Raw genomic sequence first — 26,369 nt, forward strand, 5'->3', positions numbered from 1 at the left:
AAGGCGGCAACAGAGAATTCACAGAGAACTGCAGTGTCTATTATCATGATAAAGCAATTCTGGTTGAATTCTCTATAGACTGACGTTTTCAGTTTACTTATTTAATCTAGATGGTTTTGTCTTCTGGGTACACCGATTAAAAGTTAAATGACTTTATGCAAATATAAATTTCATATTTTTTGTTTCTTCTAATCTGCAAAATTTTTTTGTATATTTTGCGAACCTCTCCCCTCTGATAAGAAGTGCATTCTTCAAAACTCCATGGAATAAGGTTTTTCTTTTTTCATTTGTATTCCTTGTCAGATAATTTAAATTTTGTATACCTCCTTTACAGGTTTAAAAGGTTTTTTTGAAAATTTGGAAAAAAAAACCCAACTTTTTTCAACTTCAAGATCTTTATTTTACATATGCATACAAATAACTGATAGATGGTTGACCATCTTGCAATTTATTCTTTCAATTCTGTTGACACAATTCTTGACAGCAACTGTTTCGTAGCGCAAAATCATTCACTTAATTATTATATCAATCAATGAATCTATTTTGCCCTTAACTCTTCAGAAAAAGTAGCAACTATCAATTCACCAAAAGAATTGATATAATAATTAAGTGAATGATTTTGTGCTACGAAACAGATACCATCAAGAATTGTAAATGTCAACGGAATTAAAGAAATAAATTGTAAGATGGTCAACATCATGAAATTTGGAATATTGACTTTTGTCATGTATTTGTTATATGCTCTGTAATTACATTGAGCTTATTAAATTATTTTTTTTTTTTTTTTACACAGTGATCACCACTTATCAAGGCCCGGAAGCCACTCAGGGATAAGGGTTATTGCAAGTACATTACGTTAGTGTGGAGATTTGATGAAGTATTTACTTAAGGGGGCGGTTCATTAGGAATTTGTTAACATTGGACTTGAAGACATTCAAGTTGTAGTCCGGTGGGAAGCAGGCAGACGGAACAAAGTTCCACAGACGTGCAGTTCTAAGAAAGAAGCCTTGGATTTGTATATATAAAAAGTGAAATATAATTGATAAAATCATATTTCCACAGAAACATTATATATATATATATATAGTAAGTTATAAAAATATATATGACAATTAAGCTATACAGAATATCCCGCGTTTCATTCTCGTGAGAATTCGTCTGTAAAAAACAAAAAAAAACATACTCGATCAAATTAAATTAATTTTTTTTTTTTGTCTGCCTTCAACGCATAAAAAAGTGTTTTTCTGCTGTAAAAAAAAAAAAAAAAAAAAAAAACTACTTGATCAAATCAAATCAAATTAAATTTTTTTTTCAGAGATCTTCAGTCCAAAACGGATACGTACAATATAACCTTTTTTTGATATTTTCATTTTTTTATGTCTTGATTAAACTGTACAAGTACCATAGTTACATTTTTAAAAAAACGAGGACAACGTAGTTATATACGTTTATGGGGAAATATGTTTAGGCAATTATATTTCACCTTTTATATATATATATATATATATATAACTAATATTTATAAAAAAAGGTAAAATCAGTTCTTTCGCTTACCAGCCATTTTTTTTTTTTTATTTGCAAATTGAGGAAACACTGGAGGAGCACAATATATATACATACAGAATCATTTAAATAAACGCAAATATATTATAAAAAAAAAAAGAAAAAAAAAAGAAAGTCCCATTCAATCAATGATGAATGATTTTGGCCGATTTCTGTCACGGGATTTTTTTGCTGCTTCTGGCAGCCTGCGTTTAGATTTTTTCATTGCCTCCTTCACTCTGGCCTTGAGCAGTTTGTCTAGTTTAACAGGGTCTAACCTCGGAGCTACCTTCGGCTTGATTAGCTTTTCAGATTTCTTCTTCTTTTTCTTGATCTTGGGTATTGGGTGCACAGTCCTCATGTGCGCCCGAAACTTGCCCAAATAGTCGAAGCCGCTGTCACACTTCTGGCAAGGGTATTTCTTCTCACCGTGAGCGAGTCGACAGTGTGCCCTGTAATGAACAGTCGTAAGAAACACAAGGCTACAAATCTGACAGAACAGACTCACAGAACTCGAGGTCCCTTCGGAAGCGACAGTATCGGCCCTCGTAGAACTCTCTTCTTGCTTTTCAGAACAAGCCGCTGCCACGTTTGGTTTTTCAGCAAGTTTGTTTTCAATAACCTGGGTTGAGTTATCCACAATATTAGTCCCAGCCGATAATTCAGAGAGGGAAGATTGATCCTTGGCTAGTTGAGATTTTACACAAGCGTCTTCGGAAGCAGCAGTGCCGGCCCTCGTAGAACTCTCTAGTTGCTTTTCAAAACAAACTGTCATGTCTGTTTGTTCAGGGAGTTTGTTTTCAATAACCTTCTGGGAAGTATTAGCAACGATATTAGCCGATAATTCAGAGATAGAAGACAGGTCTTCAGCTGGTTGAGATTTTATAGAGGTATCTTCGGAAGCAGCAGTATCGGTCCCCATAGAACTCTCTAGTCGCTTTTGAGAATAAGCTGCCGTCATGTTTGGTTTTTCAGAGCATTTGTTTTCAATAACCTTCTGGGGTGAGTTATCCGCGATATTAGTCCCTGCCGATAATTCAGAGATAGAAGATTGGTCCTTGGCTGGCTGAGATTTTACAGAAGCGTCTTCGGAAGCGGCAGTATCTGCGCTCGCAGAAGACTCTAGTTGCATCTCAGAACAACAAACTGCCATGTCTGTTTTTCCGCTAACCTTTCGGGGTGAATTATCAATGCTATTAGCCGCAACCGATAATTTGGAGGTTGAAGGTTGGCCCTCGGCTGGTTGAGATTTTGACGAGGCTTTTGAAATATGCGTTTGTTCTTGAAAATGTGCGAGAAGTTCTCTATATCTTGGGAAAGCAAGCCGGCAAGTCTTGCACTGATACGGTATATAGCGGTGGGTCTTCCGATGAGACAAGAAATCAAGATAGTAACAGAACCCCTTTTCACAAACATCACAGAGAAATGCTTGTACCTCTGGGTGAGCTTTCCGAACATGCTTAGCCAACCTCGTCCGCAACGATAGCTTGGCGTCGCAGTATTTGCATGCATACTTCCGATGCTCGGTTATTGCAACTGGGCCGACGCATTTGCCACCCATTTGTCTTCTGTGAAGATTGAGTCGAAAATGCGAGCGAAATATACGCAGACATTGTTCGCACTGTAAACCGTTATTTGTATGCAAGGCCAAGTGTTTTCTCAACCAGATTTTAGCTGTGAACGTTTTCGGGCATACATTGCAACGGTGCACGTCCGACGTGTCATGGAAACGCATATGCAACTTGAGGCTCACGTTCCGGGAGAACCGTTCGTCACAAACGTTGCAAGGATACGGTTTTTCAACATCGGAATTGGGAACTTTTTCGTGCTTAAAATTGCAGTGCCGATTCAGGTTTGATTTTGTGGAGAACGTCACGTTGCATTTTTCGCATTTGTAAGCGTTGCGAGTGTCCTTGTCGTGGCCCTTCTTGTGTGTCCAATAGTTGCTGTAGCGGAAGAAAACCTTGCTGCAGACTTCGCATGCAAACTCCTCCGGCTTGTGATCAGCCTCATCTCTGTGCATCGAATTGACATGCGAGTCGAGGTGGTGTTTTTCACTGAACATCGTCTCGCAAAATTTGCACATAAACGTCTTGGTCTGCTTGTGGCAATTCTCGTGCCGTTTCAAAGACGAGCTTTGGATGAAGCGCTTACCGCAATCGCCACAGGAGAAACCTTTCTCATCCGTGTGTATCTTCGCATGCCGATTCAGGGCCGACAGCTGAGTGAAACTGGCATCACATTCATTACACGAGTAAGGTCGGACTCCATCGTGCAATCTCTCATGTTTTTTCAGGTCACACGCCTGGCGAAAGGCAGCGTCACATTTCTGGCATTGGAACAATTCCTCGTTTTGTGAATGAGTTTTCATGTGGCGTTTTAAACTTTTTTCGTGGACGTACAAACGTTGACAAATTTTACATTCAAAAGGACCAGCAGGAGGAGGAGGGGAAGAGGAATCCGAATCCGAATCATGTTTTGTTTCCTTTGAGTCTTGTTTACCCGATCTGCGACTGGAACTAAAACATTCCCTGGACAAAAAATCAGAGTCGAAAGACAAATCTTTTAAAATACGTTTGCGCTGCCTCTTTGCTTTAAGGTTGGTTTTCTCTTTCTGGGAATCATACTTGCGCTTTGCATTCTTCACGGACAACCGTCGAGCAACTTTAGGAATCCGCAGATTCTTTAAAGGAAAACGGGAAATGTCATCGTCGTCAGAAAGATCGTCTTTCTCAAAATGGTTGCCAGCGGTAGATGGAGGAATATCGGAAGTTATATTCTTATCAGAAATGCCCTCTTTTAAAAAATGGTCCTTGGCGGGAGATGGACGGATAGCAGGAATTATATTTTTGCTCTGTCTCTTTGCTTTCTCAGAATCATATTTGTCTTTGGTATTCTTCGCGGAAGAATCCGGAATAGGTTTAGGAATTACGGAAATATTTTTTAAAGGAACATCAGAAGTGAGACTTTTATCGGAAACATCCTCCTTTTCAAGAAGGTCACCCGGAGTAGTCAGAGGAATATCGGAAATTACATTTTCACCGGAAACAGTCACCTTTTGAAGAAGGTCACCTGGGGTAGATGGAGGAATATCGGAACAATCCTCCTTTTCACCTGAGGTAGATAAAAGATAAAAAACATTTTTCCGCACCCTCTTTGCTTTAGGTTTGGTTTTCTCTTCCTTGGAATCATATCTGCGTTTCGCATTCATCCCAGACAACGGCTGAGTAACTTTAGAAATTGGTAGAGTCTTTTCTACAGAAATGTCAGCTTTATCGGAAGCATCCTCCTTTTTAAGACAGTCGTCTTCCATAGATGGAGGAATTTCAGAAACGACATCCTTATCGGAAATATCCGTATTTTCAAGGCGGTTTTCTACTGCAGATAAACAAAGGAGATCTTCAATGGAAATATCTTCTCTTTCACGACACTTCATCGCTGACGTTAAACTTGCTGAGAAATTTTCTCGGTGGCCGAAATCATCTGCCTGGAACTCTTCTGGACTACCGGATAGATCTTTAGGTAAACCCATGAATATTTTTCAAATCTGAAAAAGAAATTAGAAAAAAATAAATTTGTTAGTTCAATCATGTTTCTGAAATAATATACTCACGTATAAAGAATTTATTTTATTTTTTATCTTAAATTCTGTTGCAATATTTACGTCAGCAATCAACGCTGCCACACTGGTTCTCCCCAGATCAAAGTTAAGCAACATTGAGCCAAGCCAGTACGAGATGAGTGACCATTTGAGAAGGCGAGGTGCTACCTTCTGGAAAGGTTGGGCATGGGGCCAGCACCCTCACCCGAAAAAAGAACTTGCTACAAAAGCATCTACAAAGTTGTAGATGGCTTATGCCTCTCCCCCCAGGGGCTCAAGGCTATGGATGGATTATTTGATGGCCCCAAATGTCATACTATTGCTTTGCAATTTAAAATTGTGATGTTAACTGTCAAGCAATAATTCAAACATTACTTTCATCTTTATTTTTTTTTATTTTATTTTTTTTATTTTTTTTTTTTATTTTATTTTATTTAAAAAATTCTTTTTTAAATTTTTTTTTATTATATATATTTTTTTTTTAATTTAATTTTATTTTTTTGGAATATAAACTAGCAAGGAAACCCGGAATTGCCTGAGATTGAATGAGAATCTACGAATGTTCCACTCTTTTAATACGGTCATCGAAATCGGTAAAAATCACCCATTTTTCAAAGTGATTGCCTGCTCTAATCAGGGACCCAGAGCGATGTTACAGAGAGGAAGCTTCACTCCCTGCAATAACTTAGTCCACAATACATTGTAGTCTACATTGCACTGTAGAGAAATATACTGTTGATTTTATAAAATTATTTTTTATATATAACCGCTTGAATTCATTTTTTATATATAACCGCTTGAATTCATTTTTTATATATAACCGCTTGAATTCATTTTTTATATATAACCGCTTGAATTCATTTTTTATATATAACCGCTTGAATTCATTTTTTATATATAACCGCTTGAATTCATTTTTTATATATAACCGCTTGAATTCATTTTTTATATATAACCGCTTGAATTCATTTTTTATATATAACCGCTTGAATTCATTTTTTATATATAACCGCTTGAATTCATTTTTTATATATAACCGCTTGAATTCATTTTTTATATATAATCGTTTGAATTCATTTTTTATATATAACCGCTTGAATTAAAGTTTAAAATGCAAACGTCAAGTATCATGGTTCAATTATGCTCTAAACAGAAAAATTAATTTTGAATGAGTGCCTGTCTTATCAAAGAATCTACTGGACCCTTTTGCTTGTGTGAACTGTTAAGTAATAATTCAGAAGGTCAAAACTATGGATGAACAGAGATTTTCATAGCGAAATTTAGAAAAAAAAACAAAATTTAATGATAGTTTAAAATAATCTATGGAGGCCTGGACAGGACTAAATAAACTATATTTAGCCATGTACTTTTAACGTTGATTTGACGATTAAGTGAAGGGTTTAATTCTTTTTTCATAAGCGAGATAGATATATATATATATATATATATTATATATGTTGCCTACATAACCCCTGAAGTTAAGCAACGATGAGACTGACCAGTACCAGATGGGCGACCATTTGGGAAGACTAAGCACTATGTACCATGCCAAGTCATAGAAATTTCCAGGTTGGTATCTGGGGACGCGATTAACTCACGGGGTGGGGTGGGGGGTAGATATCTGCTTGAATCAAAACAGAAAGCTACGAGAAACTACCGTCTTTACTCGTCTTTCACAGATTACCATGGCTCTACAATTTGGGGAGCCGTGGTCGCCAACGCTGTTAAAACAACAGGGCCGTTAGAGGTAGGTGCATTGAGTGGAACATAAATGCTATGGCTTATTCAAAGTACATTCTATTAAAACAGGTATATGGATGTGACATTGCGGTGATGGGACAGAGGTTGAAGCTTGGACGATAGTGCAGGACTTATTAGATTTGAAACTCCTTTTTTTGACCCTGATCACTGAAGTTAAACAATGATGAGCCTGGCCAATACCAGATGGGTGACCATTTGGAAAGGCTAGGCGCTGTATGTACCACGCAGAGTCATAGAAATTTCCAGGTTGGTATCTGGGGGCGCGTTTAACTCACTGGGAGGTATACCCCCCCGAATCAAGACAGAAAGCAACGGGAAACTACCGTCTTTACTTGTCTTCCCGAGATTACCATGGCTCCACAATTTGGGGAGCTGTGGTCACCGATGCAATTAAAACAGCAAGTCCACTGCGTGCATGCAATATTTTTGGCATGAAACTGACGTGACACAAGGTCAGAAGGTGAGGAGAGTCAAGCCAGCATTCCTAAAGAAAGAGCACTCTAGCCTAGCAAAAATTGCCTGGGCAGCCCTGTCAGCATTCCCTTGTTGGGGCGTCTCAGACAGTAAGCAATGAACTTACTCCCCGCACATAAGATTATTTCGATTATCGATACTTATCGAAGACATTCCGATACAAAACCTAAGAACACTGCCAGACACAAAGTACATTTGTGTGAAATTTCAAAAAAATCAATCCAGCCGTTTAGGATTCATAAATTTTACAATTTTTCATCTGTAATAAATGTAAATGTGTTTCTTCATTGATTATTTTCTGCATTTTTTGATGCGTTTTTTTTTAACAGAAATTAATAGCAAATCGAAAAGATGCAACCTATGTATATTAGAATCTTACTAATATATAAATAAATAGGCACTTTAGCTTTACTATCCGTCTCTTCAATTTCCCTTGTTTTTGGATGTATTGGACAATTTTTCTCGTGTTTTCTCATCATATCCAATGGACATGCTATAGAACACGGTTTTAATTGTTTGGGCGAACGTAAAAAGTACCTCTTTCCAGTGAATAATAAAAACAAAAAAAAAAATATGCAAACTAAAAAAAAAAATTCGCTTTGTGTAAACATATTGAGCTTAGGTGTTTGAGAAAAATAATCATTGTAATTTTGCATCCTCATCTTAGCAGCAGACAAATAACAGATTGGTTAAATGCGCTGAGTGTCGACTAAACGGTCAAGTTTCGATCTTGGCTTGAGGTAGTTGCTAGTTGTCTGTGAATGACTACAAATATATATATATATATATATATATATATATACACACACACACAAAGTTATAAAAATATATATGGCAATTAAGCTACACAGAACATACAGTGTTTCATCCACGTTAGCTTATGCCTGACGAATCCAAGCGTGGATGAAATGCGGAATATTGTGTAGTTTAATTGCCATATATATTTTTATAACTTACTACCTAGCTCTACCTATGTATTAAGCACTGTTTGAGTAAATATTTAAAGTTTACGCATAAATTTATACTTTCGTCTATTAATTTATAGGACTAAATGTAGTTATATATATATATATATATATACACACTCCTATAAATTCATGTTTCTTTTGTGTGTATTGATATTCATATTAAAAACCTTTTCTATTTATTTAAAAAGAAAATACAATTTTCTTATATATGAGTTGTGGAATTGCATTCATCTACAAAAGATCTAATTTGCATATTCTTTTAAACATTCATTTTAATTAATTCTCTATTAGTTTTTTTCGGTTTTCTTATGGGATGATCATCTTTAGTTAACTATTACGTGTAATTATATTCATGCAGATATTCTACATGATTTATACTTGCGTAATATTTGCGTAAAAATCTTATAGTAAACAAAAATCTTTTTCTATATGTATTTATGTATACGTATATATACTCGTCTAAAAAAATTCTGCCTACCAAACTCCTCTCTCAAGTTTTGATTTCATATATAGGGTATTCGAACCCATACGAAACTTTATAATTGGGTTTTAGCTGGGGAAAATCAGTGCAAAAGTGTAAAATTAAAAAAAATGAATTTGCCAGGTGAAGGTCGAACAATGGCATTATGAATATGCATGCATAACGTGATAGCTATTGGTTCAGGTTTTTAATTTTTAGCCTTGCAGCAAACATCTCTTCATAGCTCGGCCATTAACGCCAAAGGAAAAAGTAAATCGTAAGCTAAATATCTTGGTTTCGATTATCAATGGTGAGACACGAGTCATTTTATTTTTTTTAAACTTTAAATCATTACTATATATCGAGTCTAATATAATATAATAAATACGAAACCTGCATTAATCAAAATATCATATTTAAGCATATTTTACGACCGGGCCGCCTGCTAGTAGGTATATATAGATAAACAGTAGAAATGTCCAAATTGGTCAAAAACCGATTAAAAACTTTTCCACATGTCTGAATACCCTATATACCAAATTTAGCTCACCCTAACGCAGTCATTCCCAACGTGGGGCGCATGCACCACCGGTGGGGCATGGGCAGGACGTGCACCCTTGGGCTTACTATACCAAAGACTGAGAGAATGAGTTTTTTTTTTTCATTATTATTATTATTATCATTACTATTATGATTATTATTATATAAACAGTGAATTGTTTTAAAATTTTTCTCTTTCATTGATGCCATGTTCTTTGGAACCTTGTTTAGATACAAGTTAATGGCCTTTTAAGCTTACTTCACTGAATAACAGAGGGAGTTTTAATAACAAAAATTGGATTTGTATTACTGTACGTATAGATTCGAAAAAGTTGTCAAAAAACAAATATATAACAAATAAATGTTATCAAAGGCAAGATAAGTTACTTTTCTACCAAACTGGATATATTTTTCGTGTTTTTATTCAATGTAACATGTTTATTCAGCTCGAAAACCATACAGCGTTTACCGATGTATTGGAAAATTCAAGATGGCGTCTGACTCCCTCTTTAACACGATAAGTTTGGGAAAAGGTATTATAAATAAAAAACTGGATAAAATACTGTTAAAAACTCGCTCAATATATGTTACCGTGACATAGCTTGACATATATTCGGCGGGTTTTTAATTGTTTTTTTTTCTAGTTTTTTATTTATAACACCTTTTTCCAAACTTACCGTGTTAAAGAGGGAGTGAGGCGCCATCTTGAATTTTCCAATACATCGGTAAGCACTATGGTTTTCGAGCTGAATAAACATGTTACATTGAATAAAAACACGAAAAATATATCCAGTTTGGTAGAAAAGTAACTTATCTTGCCTTTGATAATATTTATTTATTATATATTTGTTTTTTGACAACTTTTTCGAATCTATGTGTATAGTAATACAAACCCCAAAAATTAACTATCACAAGGGGGAGGCATCATGATTTTAGAAATGCCTAGGTGGGGCATGGCCCAAAATAGGTTGGGAACCACCGCCCTAACGCATCTCTGCTATCAATGCACTAGATCATTTCTCGTTGATAAAAAGTCGTGGATTTAAAAGCGGATTCCATAGCTTAACGCTTTAGAAAGTTTTGCGACATAAAAAAGTGAAGAAAATAATAATCAGTAGACGAAAGATCCCAGCGAATGCGTTACGATTTCGTATCTGCTAAGTTATTCTTGGCCGGGTTATCGTGGAGCAGAATTGAACGACACTAATTTACGAATGTACAAGAATTATTTCTTGTGAGTACGCATATTGGCAAGTTGATTGCAGTCATCCATGACTCCGTTCTGTCTTAAAAGCCATAGGATACCCTGTATAGGGGGAGTTGAGCATATAATTGTGAGGCAGGGATTGTGCAATCCCCAACCCAACCTCTCCTGATTTGGTACTGTTTGAGTCCAATGGCAACTTTTATTGTATAAATAAACTCCCTTATATTTTATTCCAATAAATCGCTTCACAATAGAAATACTGAAGAACAATAAGAGTGAAGGAACTGATTTGCCTTGTCACCGCTTCCGGTAGCAGCCACGCCGGAAGTTAGGAAGTACGTTAGCTGACTATAACAAAAACATTTTTTTAACATTATTTGGTTTTCTAAAATTTCAAATTGAAGGGAATACCACTTAAAAAAAAAATTTAAAAAAAAAAAAAAAAAAAAAAAAAAAAGAGAGAACTCACATTTCCGATAATGTTTATCCAAAATCTTAACACCAAAAGGAATACAATTTACCGAATGTCAATGCTTCCGTACAGTCTCGAAAGACAAAGGATACTCCATGCTGGAGCAGCTGCATGTGTAATTGTGAGGCAAGGGTTGTGCAATCCCAAACCCAACCTCTCCTGAATTGCTACTGCTTGAGTCCAATGGCAAAGAGAAGTCCAGGACGACTGGAAACAATACCGAGATAAACGGAGAGCACAACAGTCCCAAATGGTCACCCATCTGGTATTGGCCAGGCTCATTGTTGCTTAACTTTGGTATAAAATAAAATAAATCTCAGCAATAATGTTTTTAAAATAAGCCGAGCATGCAAGGTCCCCCTCCATAAGTTAAAAATTTACTTTCACCATGACTAACGTTTGTGCAAAATTTTTTTAAAATCCAATCATGGTTATTGAGAAAAGTGCGAAAAAACGGATGAACGGGAGTGAATTACTAGGTCCAATCCCTCCTTTGTCAAGGGGAACAATAAATGTTACTCTTCTACCTACCTGGATATATTTTGTTTCAACTTATTTTAAAGTGTTTATTTACTTTGAAATAAGTACTATTCCCAGAATAATTTTTTTTAATATATATATATATATATATATATATATATATGTATATATATATATGTATATATATATATGAGAGAGGTCATCAAATCTCCACACTAACGTAATGTACTTGCAATAACCCTTATCCCTGAGTGGCTTTCGGGCCTTGATAAGTGGTGATCACTGTGTAAAAAAAAAAAAAAAAAAGGTTTCCGAGTCAATGTTGGTTAATACTTTATGCTGTTGGTTAGATGAGGATTATTCTGTCCATTTTCATTTAGTTTTAGAATTTCGTCCTCGAGATGTTTGTCTTCCCTATGCACTCATTCGACCAAGTAGCAACGTGCCCCTCACTTCCACTCAAGTAAGAAAAAATAAGAAAAAACAAAGGAAAAGCAAAAGACAGCAATGACCATGGTCTGACCCCCAATAAGCAAGGGTAGGGGTTGAACACACGAATTAAGACCTTTAGAACCCGCTCGGAAACATGTCATCAAAATGGACTGCGTAAATGCTCTTATACATTTTAAACACATCTTAAATATATTTTAAATATTTTACATTTTGAATACGTTCTGAAGAGGACGCTTCACAGAAGCGTCTGAAACACGTTAAAAACTATTTCAATGATTTAAAAACATTACAATCATCTAAATATGATACCTTTTTTAATGAAAAATCAAAACACGGAATAAAATAATGTTACAAAATACATACCAATTGTTTGTGACCTCTCATTTAAATATACATCTTTCTCTCGGAATTTCTATATATATATATAAGCGAGATGAGTCACAGATTAGAGATCAAGTGAATTTACCTGTCAGATATTACATTGAGGTAATACTTTCAAGATGATCCTAGCCAAAAAGGTAAAGCTCAATAGTTAAAAAAATAGAGCAATATATAAATTTAATGATTAAAGTTAAATTCTGAAAATCAAAATATAAACACATATTCGAGTTAAGAATTTATTGCTTGACACAAGGAGGGAGTTATGTTAATTTCCTTAATCCATGGATTTTCAATACTGGCTTATATCATCAGAGGAAATGAAATGCGGTTAGCATTTTATTTCCTCCGATATATATATTTTATAAACCCATTGATTGGATTATTTAACGGTTATCATAAAGGATCCATGTTTCATGCTCTAGTGGCTATTTGGTCAAGAGACAGATCATTGATGCTACACAGACAGCGATTTAACATTTTTCACAATTCCAGTACGGTAAATAACGTGAAATTGTTGCATGATACATTTTGACATGGATTTTGCTCAACAAGTGCTTGCAATTGTTTCTTGTCAAGATTACACAGACATCCTCTACCTTCTTCGTCTTGAAGGCTCTCATCAGAATTTCTGGAACCACATTAGGTTTGTGGATCCGTCTCCCCATTCTGTATTCGCATTGGCAGAAGTTTCGGAGACATTAAGCCCCAAGTTTGAATTGTTTTTTTTTGTTTTTTTACATGCTTCAAAAACACTTTCTATCTGAAAATAAGAAACAAATTATTGGGGGGGGGGGGCTTTACCCGGTCATAAAATACACTTAAGTATGATTTTTATTTGTTCAGATTTCGTATACAGGGTGTCCGTAAAGTTACTATACAGTCTTATTGTATTATATTTGTATTAATAGTTAATATTTATTTTTTTTTATAGTAACTTTACGGACACCCTGTATATTATTAGAGTTGTGATTTCAAAAGTGAAAAAAAAAAAAAATGGTGTTAGCAGTTAAAATTGAAACCGAAAGCAAAACTGTAGCATTCAAAGCTGGTGACGTTACCACCCTAACAATGTGACATGCATATGAACTGATTATAAATAAAAACTACACTAAGATGAATATAAAAAAAATGTTTAACGATTTAATGATTTTTTTTTTTTTTTCAATTTCAACCCATTTTTGACCCCTTAAAAACTATTTTAACCGGATAAAGGACACAGAAAAGAACAGTCCGTAAAAAATCCAATCATTTGAGGCCCCTAGTGCCGCTTTGCAACTTTTAGTTTCTGAAGAGATAGAGTTTGAAAATATGAAGACAGACGGACACATAGCCATTTATATATTAGACTAGAGGTGGTGGCATCCTGCTTTGCATGTTTAAATATGATATTTTAATTTGTCCAGATTTCGTATATTTTATTATAGAATTGTGACTTCAAAAGTAAACAAAAAAAAATGTATTTGGATGCCATCAGCTAGAATCGAAACCGAAAGAAAAAAAACATTCAAGGCTGGTGACTTTTTTTTTTTACATGGTGGTCACCACTTATCAAGGCCCAGAAGCCACTCAGGATAAGGGTTATTGCAAGTACAGTACATTAGTGTGGAGATTTAATGAAGTGTTTACTTAAGGGGGCGGTTCATTAGGAATTTGTTAACATTGGACTTGACAACATCCAGGTTAGAGTCAGGTGGGAAGCAGGCAGATGGAACAGAGTTCCACAGGCGTGCAGTTCTAAGAAAGAAACTTTGTTCATGGAATCTATGTTTTGATTTAGGCACAGATAAAGAGTGGGGAAAATTTTTCACAGTGGATTAAGCTAGACGGGTGTTTTTCGTGAAAGATTGGTTACCACTGTACCAACATGACACGCATATGAACTGACTAAGAATTAAAAAAAATTGTCCATAAAAAAAAACACTTTTAGTTTCGGAGGACATAAGAGTTTGAAAATAGCGAGGAAGGTGGGCTCTCTCTACCGTGCTAGAAAACTTCTAACACCCGAAAGTATCCTGTACCTCTACAAGGCCACTATTCGCCCATGTATGGAGTATTGCTGTCATATTTGGGCTGATGCATCGGCTACTAGTCTCTCGCTCCTTGTTGACAGGGTTCAAAAGAGAGTCGCAAATCTGATAGGCCCTAAACTGGCATCTAAGCTTCAGCCTCTGTCCCATCGTCGAAACGTTGCATCCCTCTGCCTGTTCTACAAGTATTATAATGGTGAATGCTCTGATGAACTGCAAGCACTCGTGCCCCCACGACGTAAACACCCTCGACAGACCCGACAAGCTGCAAAATCCCACCCCCACACTGTAGAGATCCCTAGATGTAAAAGATCTTTCTACTCCAGTAGTTTCTTCCCCAGAACAGCTAGACTTTGTAATTCCATTCCAGGTCACTGCTTCCCCAACTGTACTGACTTGCAGAAGTTCAAGTGCAACGTGAACCAACATCTCGCTGCCCAAATCCCTACATAGTACCCCAGTAGATGTTTCCCCTGATAGTAGCCCCCTACACCAAAGTGGCAATGTGCCTTGTTTGGGGTGAAAATGTAATAAAAAAAAAAAAAAAAAAAAAAAAAATAGGGAGACAGACCGACGGACATATAGCCGTTTATATATTAGGCTAGTATTTCAGTCCGGTAATGCCCAGGGGTGTTCTAAGAAAGAAGCTTTGTTCATGGAATCTACGTTTTGATTTAGGCACAGATAAAGAGTGGGGAAAATTTTTCACAGTGGATTAAGCTAGACGGGTGTTTTTCGTGAAAGATTGGTTACCACTGTACCAACATGACACGCATACAAACTGACTAAGAATTAAAAAAATTGTCCGGAGGACATAGAGTTTGAAAATATGGAGACAGACATACAGACATATAGCCGTTTATATATTAGACTAGTATTTCAGTCCGGTAATGCCCAGGGGTGTGGAAGTGTATATTTTGAGCAAAAGAAAAGTGGTGGTAGGAAGAATGGGAAAAAAACGTGACATTTTTGCTGTTACGACCACCGCCAAGCCGGAAGTGACGTAAGTTTAAATTAAGGCTAAGCAACTGAAAAGGGGGGGATGACTTTCGAAAATATCGGCAAAAAAAAAAAGCGACCCACCCTCATCCACCCCTGTAGAAAAGTGACCAGTTGAAGGTGAAGAAATTAATGTTTTTAGCCAATTTTTCGGTATTTGTCATCTGAAGGATCCAGCTTCAAAACAATACTGATCTTGTGAAAATTCGTCGCCTCGGTCGAAAGTTTTAGGCAGTGTTTGGAGGTGTGTGTTAAGCGCAAAAAAAAAAAAAGTGGTAGTAGGAAGGAAGAAAAGAATGGAAAAAAATGTGACGTCTTTGCTGTTACGACCATTGCCAAATCGGAAGTGACATAGGTTTAAATTAAGGTTAGACAATCGGAAAGAAGGGAGTCTTTCAGAAATTATCGGTGAAAAAAGCGACCTTCTCTCTGTAGAAAAGTGCCCAGTTGAGGGTGAAGAAATTAATGTTTTTAGCCAATTTTTTGGTATTTGTCATGTCATCTGAAGGGTCGAGCTTCAAAACGATACTGATCTTGTGAAAATTCGTCGCCTCTGTCGAAAGTTTTAGGCAGACATGCAAACATACATACATTTATATATTGGTAACTCAAATTTTCGACCCAAACCGATTAAAAAGCTTGCCCTATCTCTGAATACCCTTTATGTAAAATTTCAAATGTTTAGACCACCCTTTAATTGCCATTGCTCCCAGGTCCACTCTGACCCAGTGTGGTAGTACCTGTTAGGGTTCCAACTATGGGTTAAATAGAAAATGACTTGGAAAAAAAAAATATATATATATATTCTATCGAAAAAATTTTGCTTAGAAATAACTGGATTCGGTATTAAATAACCTGAAAAGGGTTGATATGCCGTAAAATAAAAACAACCAATCAACCAACAACTGGTATAATGTTGATTTCTTTCAGAGATTGTGTCACAATTTTCTCTCGCGGAAAAACAAAAACATACACTTACTAGCATTTCAGTCCGGCGTTGCTTGGGTATTGGGTATGTTGAGCAAAAAAAAAAAAAAAGTAAATTTTTTTTTTTTTTAACTTTGACCCCTATTATGACCGCTTAACATTTGTTTTGGGCTCAAAGTTAGATCCATGTCCAAGGAACCTATATCTAAAATTTCAAGCATTTAGACCCAAAATTGGCGGAGGAGTTTGGTAGAGTTCTCAAAGGTCAAATTGTTGAACTTTGACCCCTTAGCAGCAAAATTTCTGACCGATTACAAAGATTTTCCCAAATCTTAGTAGCCTGTATATCAAATTTCGAGTCTGTACGACTGAAAATTGACAGAGATATCATATAGGAAGATGTACAGACAGACAGACACTTTCACAGATATAGAGATGGAGAACAATCAATCACATCAAATTTTACTGGAAGTAAATTATAAATTCTCTGTTAAAAAATAACTTTTTATAAAATAGCGCTTTAGGCGACCATTATTTTCTTAAGGACTTAGCGCATTTCAAAAGTTCAAGTCATGTAAGAACTGACGCATTTTGAAAATCTATGCCTGCAGTTCCAATCGCGAAAATATTTATACAAATGTGGGACATGTTGCCCACTAAAAATGAGATTAGTAGCACACCGGAAAAACGTGAATCCAGTATAGATGAACGGAACACCTATTTAAAACTTAAGCATGACAGTCTAACAGAAATGTTATTAATAACTTAAGCATTTTTTGTTTACTTAAATTTTTTTTTCAATGAAAATTTAACAAACAACGCATTGTTTTTTTTTTTCTGAATATAAAATCATAAAGGAACAGATGTCGATTCACTTGAATTTTTTTTTTTAATTCTAAAAAGACACTATAACAAAAAAAAACTGTCTTACTCCATAAACAGACAGCTATGTGTTTTTTTTTTGTTCTAATTTTTGGAGGGAAAATGGTTTTAATGATTTTTTTAACTTATAAAGAGTGACTATAATTTGTTTCTCAATGTTTACGATGATGGTTTTTTTGTGACACTGGATGTATGGACAATTTTTTTTTTTTTTTTTTTTTTTTTTACACAGTGATCACCACCTATCAAGGTCCGGAAGCCACTCAGGGATAAGGGTTATTGCAAGTACATTACGTTAGTGTGGAGATTTGATAAAGTGTTTACTTAGGAGGGCGGTTCATTAGGAATTTGTTAATGTTGGACTTAAACACATCCAAGTTGTAGTCCAGTGGGAAGCAGGCAGACGGAACAGAGTTCCACAGGCGTGCAGTTCTAAGAAATAAGCTTTGTTCATGAAATCCGCGTTTTGATTTAGGCACAGATATAGAGTGGGGGAAATTTTTCACAGTGGATTCAGCTAGACGGGTGTTTTTCGTGAAAGATTGGCGAGGGGGGACCAGAGATTGGAGTTCAGACGAGCACCTGCCATGGAAATAACGATAAAACAAGGATAGGCTCGCAACGTCTCTTCTGTGGGAGAGAGGTTGCAAGGTAGAGAAAAGGGCATCCCCCACTAAGCCACAAAGTCTATTTTGTACTCTGTCAAGGCAGGATAGGCTATTTTTAGCAGCTCCTGCCCAGATATGGCAACAGTATTCCATCCTTGGACGTATGAATTAATATTATGATTTTGCCACTTCTGCATTTAAGCATCCGCAGCAAAAGATCCTCTTCCATGTTAAAAATGGCTTTCCAAATAATTTCAGCACGATACATAAATTAAAAGAGCATTATTAAACTTTTGAAATAAATTAAAACAGTAATTAAAATGACAACTAATGCTGTTCAAACCCTCATTCTGTTTTGCCAAGGATGTTAGAATTCAAAAGTGTCAATGACTTTTCTTTTTTTTTTAAATCAATTTTTTGTCTTATCTTGAGCGATTTAAGTAAAAGAAAAAAAAAAAAAAAAAAAAAAAAACACTAAAGCAAAAAAAAAAAAACAAAAGCAAAAAAAAACAAAAAGCAAAAAAAAAAAAGCAAAAAAAAACAAAAAGCAAAAAAAAAACAAAAGCAAAAAAAAAAAAAAACAAAAGCAAAAAAAAAAAAACAAAAGCAAAAAAAAAAAAACAAAAGCAAAAAAAAAAACAAAAGCAAAAAAAAAAAACAAAAGCAAAAACAAAAGCGAAAAAGAGGAAAAAGAAAAACTGAAAAAGAAAACAGAGAAAACAGAAGAGAAAAAGAAAAAGGGAAAAGAGAAAAAAGAGGAAAGAAAGGAAAGAGAAAAAAGAGAAAGGAAAGAGAAAAAAGAAGAGAAAAGAAAAATTGATTTTTTTTTTTTTTAAATAAACAATTATTTGGAGGGGGGTATCATTTTTTTTTAATTTTTTTTTTTTTGGGGGGGGGGCATTACTTTATATAGTCACCACTCATTAAAGCGAGAAGGAGGCCACTCAAGGGTTAAATCATGATAGTTGTAGTAGCTAGTCGAGTTGTAAACACGCAAAAAAAAAATATAACAAACAAAATCATCTGTAGGATTTAATATTTTATTCTAACTTGCTACAAGAAAACAGTTTATTATTCATGTCAGCAAAGCGTTGAGAGAGCAGATGAACGGAAGCAAATAATCACCACGGATATCATTTGTTCTCCGACAGATTTTCTTTGTCATTAGACCAAACTGGTTCAATTGAATTTGTGCAAATACTGGTCTTCAAATTTACACAGTTCTTTGTGGTTGACGTGGATGTGACCATAAACAAACTTTTGAAAACTAGCCGTCTTCACCAGCCATCATTACATATTCTTCCGGTACGCACACCTCTTCTCCGTCTGTTAGACTAGCCTGGGTGCCCAGTGATGCCCGGGTGTTTGGAGGTGTGTGTTGTGCAAAAACGAAAAAGTGGTAGTAGGCAGGCCGGTTCAAACCCCCCAACTGCGAAAGAGGAAAAGAATGGGAAAAAAAAAAAAAAAAAAAAAAACGGAAGTGGCGAAGATGTAAATTAAGGCTAGTCAATAAAAAAAAAAAAAAAAAAAAAAAAAAAAAAAAAAAAAAAAAAACACATGACTTTTGAAAATATCGGTGAAAAAAGCGACCCCTCCCTGTAGAAAAGTGCCCAGTTGAGGATGAAGGAATTAATCTTTTTAGCCAATTTTTCAATATTTATGGTCCGAAGCATCGAGCTTCAAAACGCTAAATTCATTGCCTTTGTCAAAATTTTTATGCAGACATACATACATCTAAACAGACAGGCAACATTTATACAATAGATAAATCTCATTGTGTGCGTGTGTGTTTGTATGTCTGCCAAAAACTTTCGACACATGCGACAGATCCTGCCGAAATCAGTATCATTTTGAAGCTCGACATCTGGGACAACAAATATTAGAAAATTGGCAAAAAAAACATTCATCCTCAACTGGACTGTTTTTATTACAAGGAGGGGTTAGTTTTTTTCGTCGACATTTTCACAAATCATTGTCTCTGATTGACTACCCTTAATTCCAACGCTCGCAACTTCCAGTCTCTCGCTGGGTGCATCATGTTAGGCTTTTTAACCTTCTTTTTCTCCTTTGCGTCATGAGTTTGAGCCTACCTACTACCACTGTTTGTTTTTTTTAAAAAAACATCTCTCTCCACCCGGCTGCCTACTGTTGTTTTGATTCTCCCTCCCTTCACCTCTCCCCACACCTGGGCACCCTCTCTACCCAGGCTGCCTACCGGGGTTCCTTACTACACCACTGCTCCACAACCGGGCAATGCCAGGTACCCTCGGTAGTCTATTATATGAATCTCAAATGTTGGTTTGTGTGTGTGTGCTTGTGTGTGTTTGTATGTCCACTAAAAACTTGTCAGCCACATTGAACCAAGTCGAAACTGCTGGTGGGGAGTTTTTTTGTTTTTTTTTGTGAGGGTATTGATTATAGTGCTCAATGTCCTTAGTATAGCAACTGCGTGAAAACCGAATGGCATGTATCCATGCTAATAAAAAAACAGTGTTAAAGACTTTTTTTTTTTTTTTAATTTTTCTTTCTTTGAAAATTGTAATGCTGGGTATGGGGCAACCAAACCAACTACCAACATTGCCCTTCTTTTTATTGAAACCAGCCGAGAGCTCTTTTTAGTATCCTCGTTGTTCCCTTAAGTGCAATTGTCTGGATCTCTTTTGCAATTCATTCACCAGGAATATTAGTTAGGTAGGACTTCAGGTTCTTCTTCATAAGCCCTGTGGCACCTATAATAATTGGTATGATTGATATCTCCCTAAGATTCCAGTTTCTTTTCATATCATACATCAGACCTTGATATTTGATCCGTTTCTCTTTTTCAGCTCTGTTCAGACCTCCATCATTAGGAACACTCACTTCAACCAAGGTTGCAACTCTCTCTGACTTATTCCATATAACTATGTCAGGTTTCACAGCAATATTTTCAAGGTAGGTGGCTGTAGGGATTACATGGTCGTAATGTATGGTACATAAGTCATTTCCAACTGTTCTTTCAGATTGATGTTCCCAGGATTTGCTGCTACACTGGATGTTTAATTTTTTACAGATGGTCCAGTGGAGGTACTTACATACTCCATCATGTCACGTTGTGTAGTAGCCGTCCCCCAAACGAACCTTGCAACTTGATACTAGATGACTCACACTTTGTAATTCCGTGTGGCGGAATCTGCATTTGTTGTCATTACTGACACCTGCCATCTTCTTGAATGCATTTGTTATTAATCCCTGGACTTGAGCAGCCATTATAACCCTCTCCTGGTCGTGGTGGAGGGATCCCCTTTTGAGCCAGTCCAAGGAACCTTCTTTGTCTATGTATTCCTGGGAGAGTTTCCCCCAGAAAATACTTTGCATGTTGATGTTGGTCCCACTCTTCAAGGTTCCTCTTTTGGAAGGTTTCGCTAAATTTCTGCCGGCTCTTTCTTACTATTTCTGTGTATGCATATTATTTATATTTAATTATGTAAAGGAGTGCATCGACGAAATGTTGCATCCCTCTGACTGTTCTACAAGTACTTTAACAGTGAATGCTCCGACAAACTACAAGCAGCTAAATCCCACCCCTTCACAGTAGAGATCCCTAGATGTAAGTAGTTTCTTCCCCAGAACCGCTGGACTTTGGAATTCCGGGTCCCTGCTTCCCCAACTGTACTGACATGCAGAAGTTCAAACGTAACGTGAACCGACATCTTGCTGCCCAACTCCCAACATAGTACCCCTGTAGCTTAAGTCCCTGATAGTAGCCCCTTACATCAAAGTGGCCATGTGCGTTGTTTAAGGTGAAAATGTAATAAAAAAAACAAAAATTAAAAAAATAATAATATGGATATTATATTAGTGATTTTACTATCACATTAAAATACACTACACAGGCAGAGGGATGCAACAATTAGATGGGACTGAGGCTGAAGCTTGGGTGACAGTTCAGGACCTATCAGGTTGGCAACTCTTTTGAACCTTGTCTAGGTTGGTTGCTTGGCTGTTTTTGTTTTACGGCATATCAACCCTTTTCAGGTTATTTAATGCCGAATTCAAAGATTTTGAAGAAAAATATTTTAATAGAATATATTTGTTGTTTTCAAGTCGGTTTCTATTCAACCCATAGTTGGGACCCTAACAGGTACTACCACACTGGGTCAGAGTGAACCTGGGAGCAATGGCAATTAAAGGGTGGCTCCACACTCCCCAAAGCCCGCAAGCTGGGGCCTCCTCACCACTGGATATAGTTTAAGGACCCCCTTGTCTAGGAGCAAGAGACTAGTAGCAGATGCACCAGCCCAAATATGACAACAATACTCCATACATGGGCGAATGGTGGCCTTAGAGGATACTTTCGGGTGTTAGTAGTTTTCTAGCACGGTAGAGAGAACCTACCTTCTTCACAGCGGTCTTGGCAATGCTCTCAATGTAATTATACAGCTATATATAACATACATTATATGATTCTACTATCACATTAAAATACACTCTGCTCTTTAGACTACTATTCTAATCTCCTTTAAATTACACGCATATATATATATATATATATATAGTAACTAACTAGCTCTACCTATGTATTGAGCACTTTTGAAGTAAATACTTAAAGTTTATGCATAAATCTATACTTTCGTATATTAATTTTATGTGAGTAAATTAAGTAGTTTATATATATATATATATATATATATATATAAGCTGAAAATTTTACAACAAAGTGTCATGGGTACTCGGCAGCTCGACTGAAGCATATTTAGTGGAGCTGACAAAACGGGCCAACTTGGGCGGTTTGAATACGCACGACCAGTCCTAAGAAAGAGAAAAAAATTAAATCATAATACTGATCAAACGTAAATATTTAAATGATTTAACAGAAATAAGCAGGAAATATACTGGGTTGATAGAAGGATCCCACCATTTTTCCAGTGACCTTGACAACAGATACATACGTACATATATATATATATATATATATATATATATATATATAACTATTTCATTTATTCACATAAATTTACTATACGAAAGTATAGATTTATGCGTAAACTTTAAGTATTTACTTCAAAAGTGCTCAATACGTAGGTAGAGCTAGTTAGTAATTTATAAAATATATCTGGCGATTAAGCTACACTGAATATTCTGCGTTTCATCCAACTATAGGATTCGTCAGGCTTATGCGCGAATTCTGTCGTTGCTTCTTGTTTTTATATATGTTGAGGATTTCTAGTCGGCCAATCAGCTATCTAGCATCCACCGCGCCCCTTCCTACCAGCCAATGGGCATGCATTTTATCAAACAAAGGATCTGTTTTAGAGCCAGGTTAGTGGTTTTAGGTGGCCGTTCTACTTCTTTTTTTTTTTTTTTTTTTTATATACATATAAATATACCTAGGGGCGCGGTGGATACTAGAAAGCTGATTGGCCAACTAGAAATCCTCAACATATATAAAAACAAGAAGCAACGACAGAATTCGCGCATAAGCCTGACGAATCCTATAGTTGAATGAAACGCAGAATATTCAGTGTAGCTTAATCGCCATATATATTTTATAAATTACTACATATATATATATATATATATATATGGTGTTCCAAAAGTCTTGGGCACATTTTGACATTGAATATCTCTAGAACTAAAAAACACATCTGGTATATCTGGTATATTTTGGTATAGCCTTACATAACACGTTTGGATTCTAGAACATCTTTAAAATTTAAGGCTTCGCTTTAAGCCGTCTTCATTTAAAAAAAAAATTGAAATTGATTGAAAACTTGCTTAATTTATGTCTTCTGACTTTGGGTTAAATTCAATAAAAATCTGAAATATATAAATTTTCATGTGAAAATTTATATATGTCCATATTATATTTACTAAAATCGGAGGGATATGAATTTTTATAAAGGGTTTACCTCCTTTGCATAAACTAATTATAACCCAAAATTTGGCCCATTTATTAACAATTATGTTCTAAAATTCATGATTGGTTAAATAGTTTGGGAGTGAATCCTATACATCCAAATACAGGGTGTTCCAAAAGTCTTGGGCACATTTTGACATTGAATATCTCTAGAACTAAAAAACACATCTGGTATATCTGGTATATTTTGGTATATCTGGTATATTTTGGTTTAGCCTTACAAAAAACTTAATGCGTTTAGCTTTAAAATGGCACCGCTTTCATCTTACTACCATTCACAATTAAGCAGATATGCGGACTTGGAATGTGCCCAAGACTTTTGGAACACCCTGTATATATATATATGCGCATATATAATAAACTTTCTAAGCTGTAAGGTCTGACAAAATTATTGGATCCTTAATTCGATTCTGGTAGTGGAACCGTGTAAAAAACGGTAATAAAATATGCATGTTGGTTTCACTTTTTACGGTTCCTCTTTTGGAAGGTCTCGGTATTCCATGTGCGTGTGTGCGTTTGTATGTTCGCTAAAAACTTTATCCATGTCAAAGCGGCACAAACATGGTACCGTTAGAAAAAGTAATCTCCGACACGTAATATCAGAAGAATTCGCAATGCTTTGTTTTAAGGGGGGGGGGGGGGGTCAGGTAAAACTTTTGGTTTCGATGTTGTTTGTTGATCGCGCATGTGCAAACGGTCGGTTCATCGTTTTATTTTAAAAAGCTAAATTTGCAACGTCATAACCTAGCGTCGTCTGATCGATAACATGTTCACTTACGAACTTGGCTTTTGTAGGTTCACATCCACCACGCAGCATTTTTTTTCTTTTCTTTTCCTCTGTTCTATCTTAAAATTAACGACTTTCTTATGTGCGTCCACCCCGGTACTTTTTTTTTCTTCTTTCTTTTAATAGCACAATAAGACAGCACCCAATTCTATTTTTTTTTTAATTATTATTTAACCACATTTTATGATCAGGCCAGTTTTTTGATGAAGTCCGGTCCTCCACAGGAACTAAAATTCCATACTTTGTTGTTTGGTCGAATCCAGCTGAAACTTGTTTGTAATTTTTATCTTCTTCGGTTTTTATCCAGAATTTCCCCGATATTAAACATTTTTTTTTTTTTTTTTTATCTTTGCAAGTTCGTGTCTACCATGCGACATTTTTTTTTCTCTCTATCTTTTAAAATTATCAACTTTCTTATGTGCGTCCACCCCGCTGCATTTTCTTTTAATAGTACAATAAAATGGCACCCAAATTTTTTTTTTTTTAGGACCAGGCCAGTTTTTTTGATAAAGCCAAGAAGTTTATAAAAACCGGTCTTCCGCAGAAACTAAACTTCCATACTTTGTTGTTTGGTCGAATCCAGCAAAAACTGTTGTTTGACCAGTTGTCCTTTTTATCTACTTCAGTTCTTATCCAGAATTTCCTCCGATATTAAATAATTTTTTTTTAATCTCATGATAGAACAAAAATGTCACATTCCAAAAATTATATACATTGATCAAGTAATTTTTTTTTTTTTGGAAGAAAATCAAACTTCATGAGGAAACGAGAAAAAAGTGTCCCACTCTGCCATCTTGAATAAATAAAGATAATTCGAACTTCGAGGGATTTTTTTTTTGTTGTTGGTGATGGTATTTAGTTCTCTCACACTTCAAAAACTTTGACACTGGGACCAGAAAGTAGGATTGAGAAGTCAGCACCCCCAACTGCAAAAAGTGCCTCGTCAGCCCCGTCGGCATTCCCGGAAAGGGTGCATATAAACTAAACCCCTTCTCAAAGAGACAACTGCACAGAACTTTACACCCACCGCAAAATCAACAGAGACCAGATCATTATTACAGATTTCAATATCTGGTGATTGGAGCGGGGGGGGGGGGGGGGGCTTAAGATAAAGATCTCTAGAAAAAAAAAAAAATTTCCCCCACTCTATATTTGTGCCTAGATCAAAACGCGGATTTCATGAACAAAGCTTCTTTCTTAGAACTGCACGCCTGTGGAACTCTGTTCCGTCTGCCTGCTTCCCTCCGGACTACAACTTGGTTGTCTTCAAGTCCAATGTTAACAAATTCCTAATGAACCGCCCCCTTAAGTAAAAATTTCAGCAAATCTCTTCACTAACGTAATGTACTTGCAATAACCCTTATCCCTGAGTGGCTTCCGGACCTTGATAAGTGGTGATCACTGTGTAAAAAAAAAAAAAAAAAAAAAAAAAAAAAAAAGAATACTGACAGCTGCAACGAGTTTTCTAGCACGGTATAGGGAACCCACCTAGTGAATTTCAGTTTTGTAAGTGCTATGATTTACTATTAATAGCGTAAAAATCATAAAACAGATTTTCTATGTAAAAAAAAACATTGATTAATTTACATGATTTTTGGAATATGATCGTTTCATTCAGCGATAGGTAGGTACAGCATATAAGGATTTTTCTGTATTTTTGGTTTTATTTAGGGGGGGAAATTCTGGACAACCACCTTTTCTTCTGGTAAACACCGACTCACAGCAAGACATTTGAAAATAGCTGACACACATCCTTGCAAAATTGTTTTTACGGCTCACTTGGCAGGCACCGAAGCCTCTACATGAGCCTGCACTCGTGCACCACGTGTTGACGAGTGCTGAATTCTTCCATATAGCCATCGTCGATTTGGCAAGAAACAACCCTACAAATGAAAAATCGTGTA

At 35.9% G+C, this 26,369-nt stretch overlaps 1 protein-coding gene across 3 annotated transcripts in view; it reads right to left on the minus strand.

Moving 5' to 3' along the window:
- Window positions 1–1,533: 1,533 nt before the first annotated feature.
- Window positions 1,534–26,369, minus strand: part of LOC145269229 (uncharacterized) — a 49,814-nt gene continuing 24,978 nt past the window's right edge. The window contains exons 2-3 of one of the 3 annotated variants that reach the window (XM_080124850.1): window positions 26,160–26,348; window positions 1,534–5,089 (exon numbers count right to left, since the gene is read on the minus strand). In XM_080124850.1, the coding sequence (XP_079980976.1) occupies window positions 1,685–5,074 (3,390 nt within the window). In that variant the 5' untranslated portion in view covers window positions 5,075–5,089; window positions 26,160–26,348 and the 3' untranslated portion in view covers window positions 1,534–1,684. Of the gene's footprint in view, window positions 5,090–26,052; window positions 26,349–26,369 lie in introns of all 3 variants that reach the window. The other 2 variants (XM_080124848.1, XM_080124851.1) reach the window with 2 other exon arrangements.

This window comes from Euprymna scolopes, chromosome 45 (assembly GCF_053919585.1).
Source record: "Euprymna scolopes isolate OS-2025 chromosome 45, ASM5391958v1, whole genome shotgun sequence".
NCBI lineage: Eukaryota > Metazoa > Mollusca > Cephalopoda > Sepiida > Sepiolidae > Euprymna > Euprymna scolopes.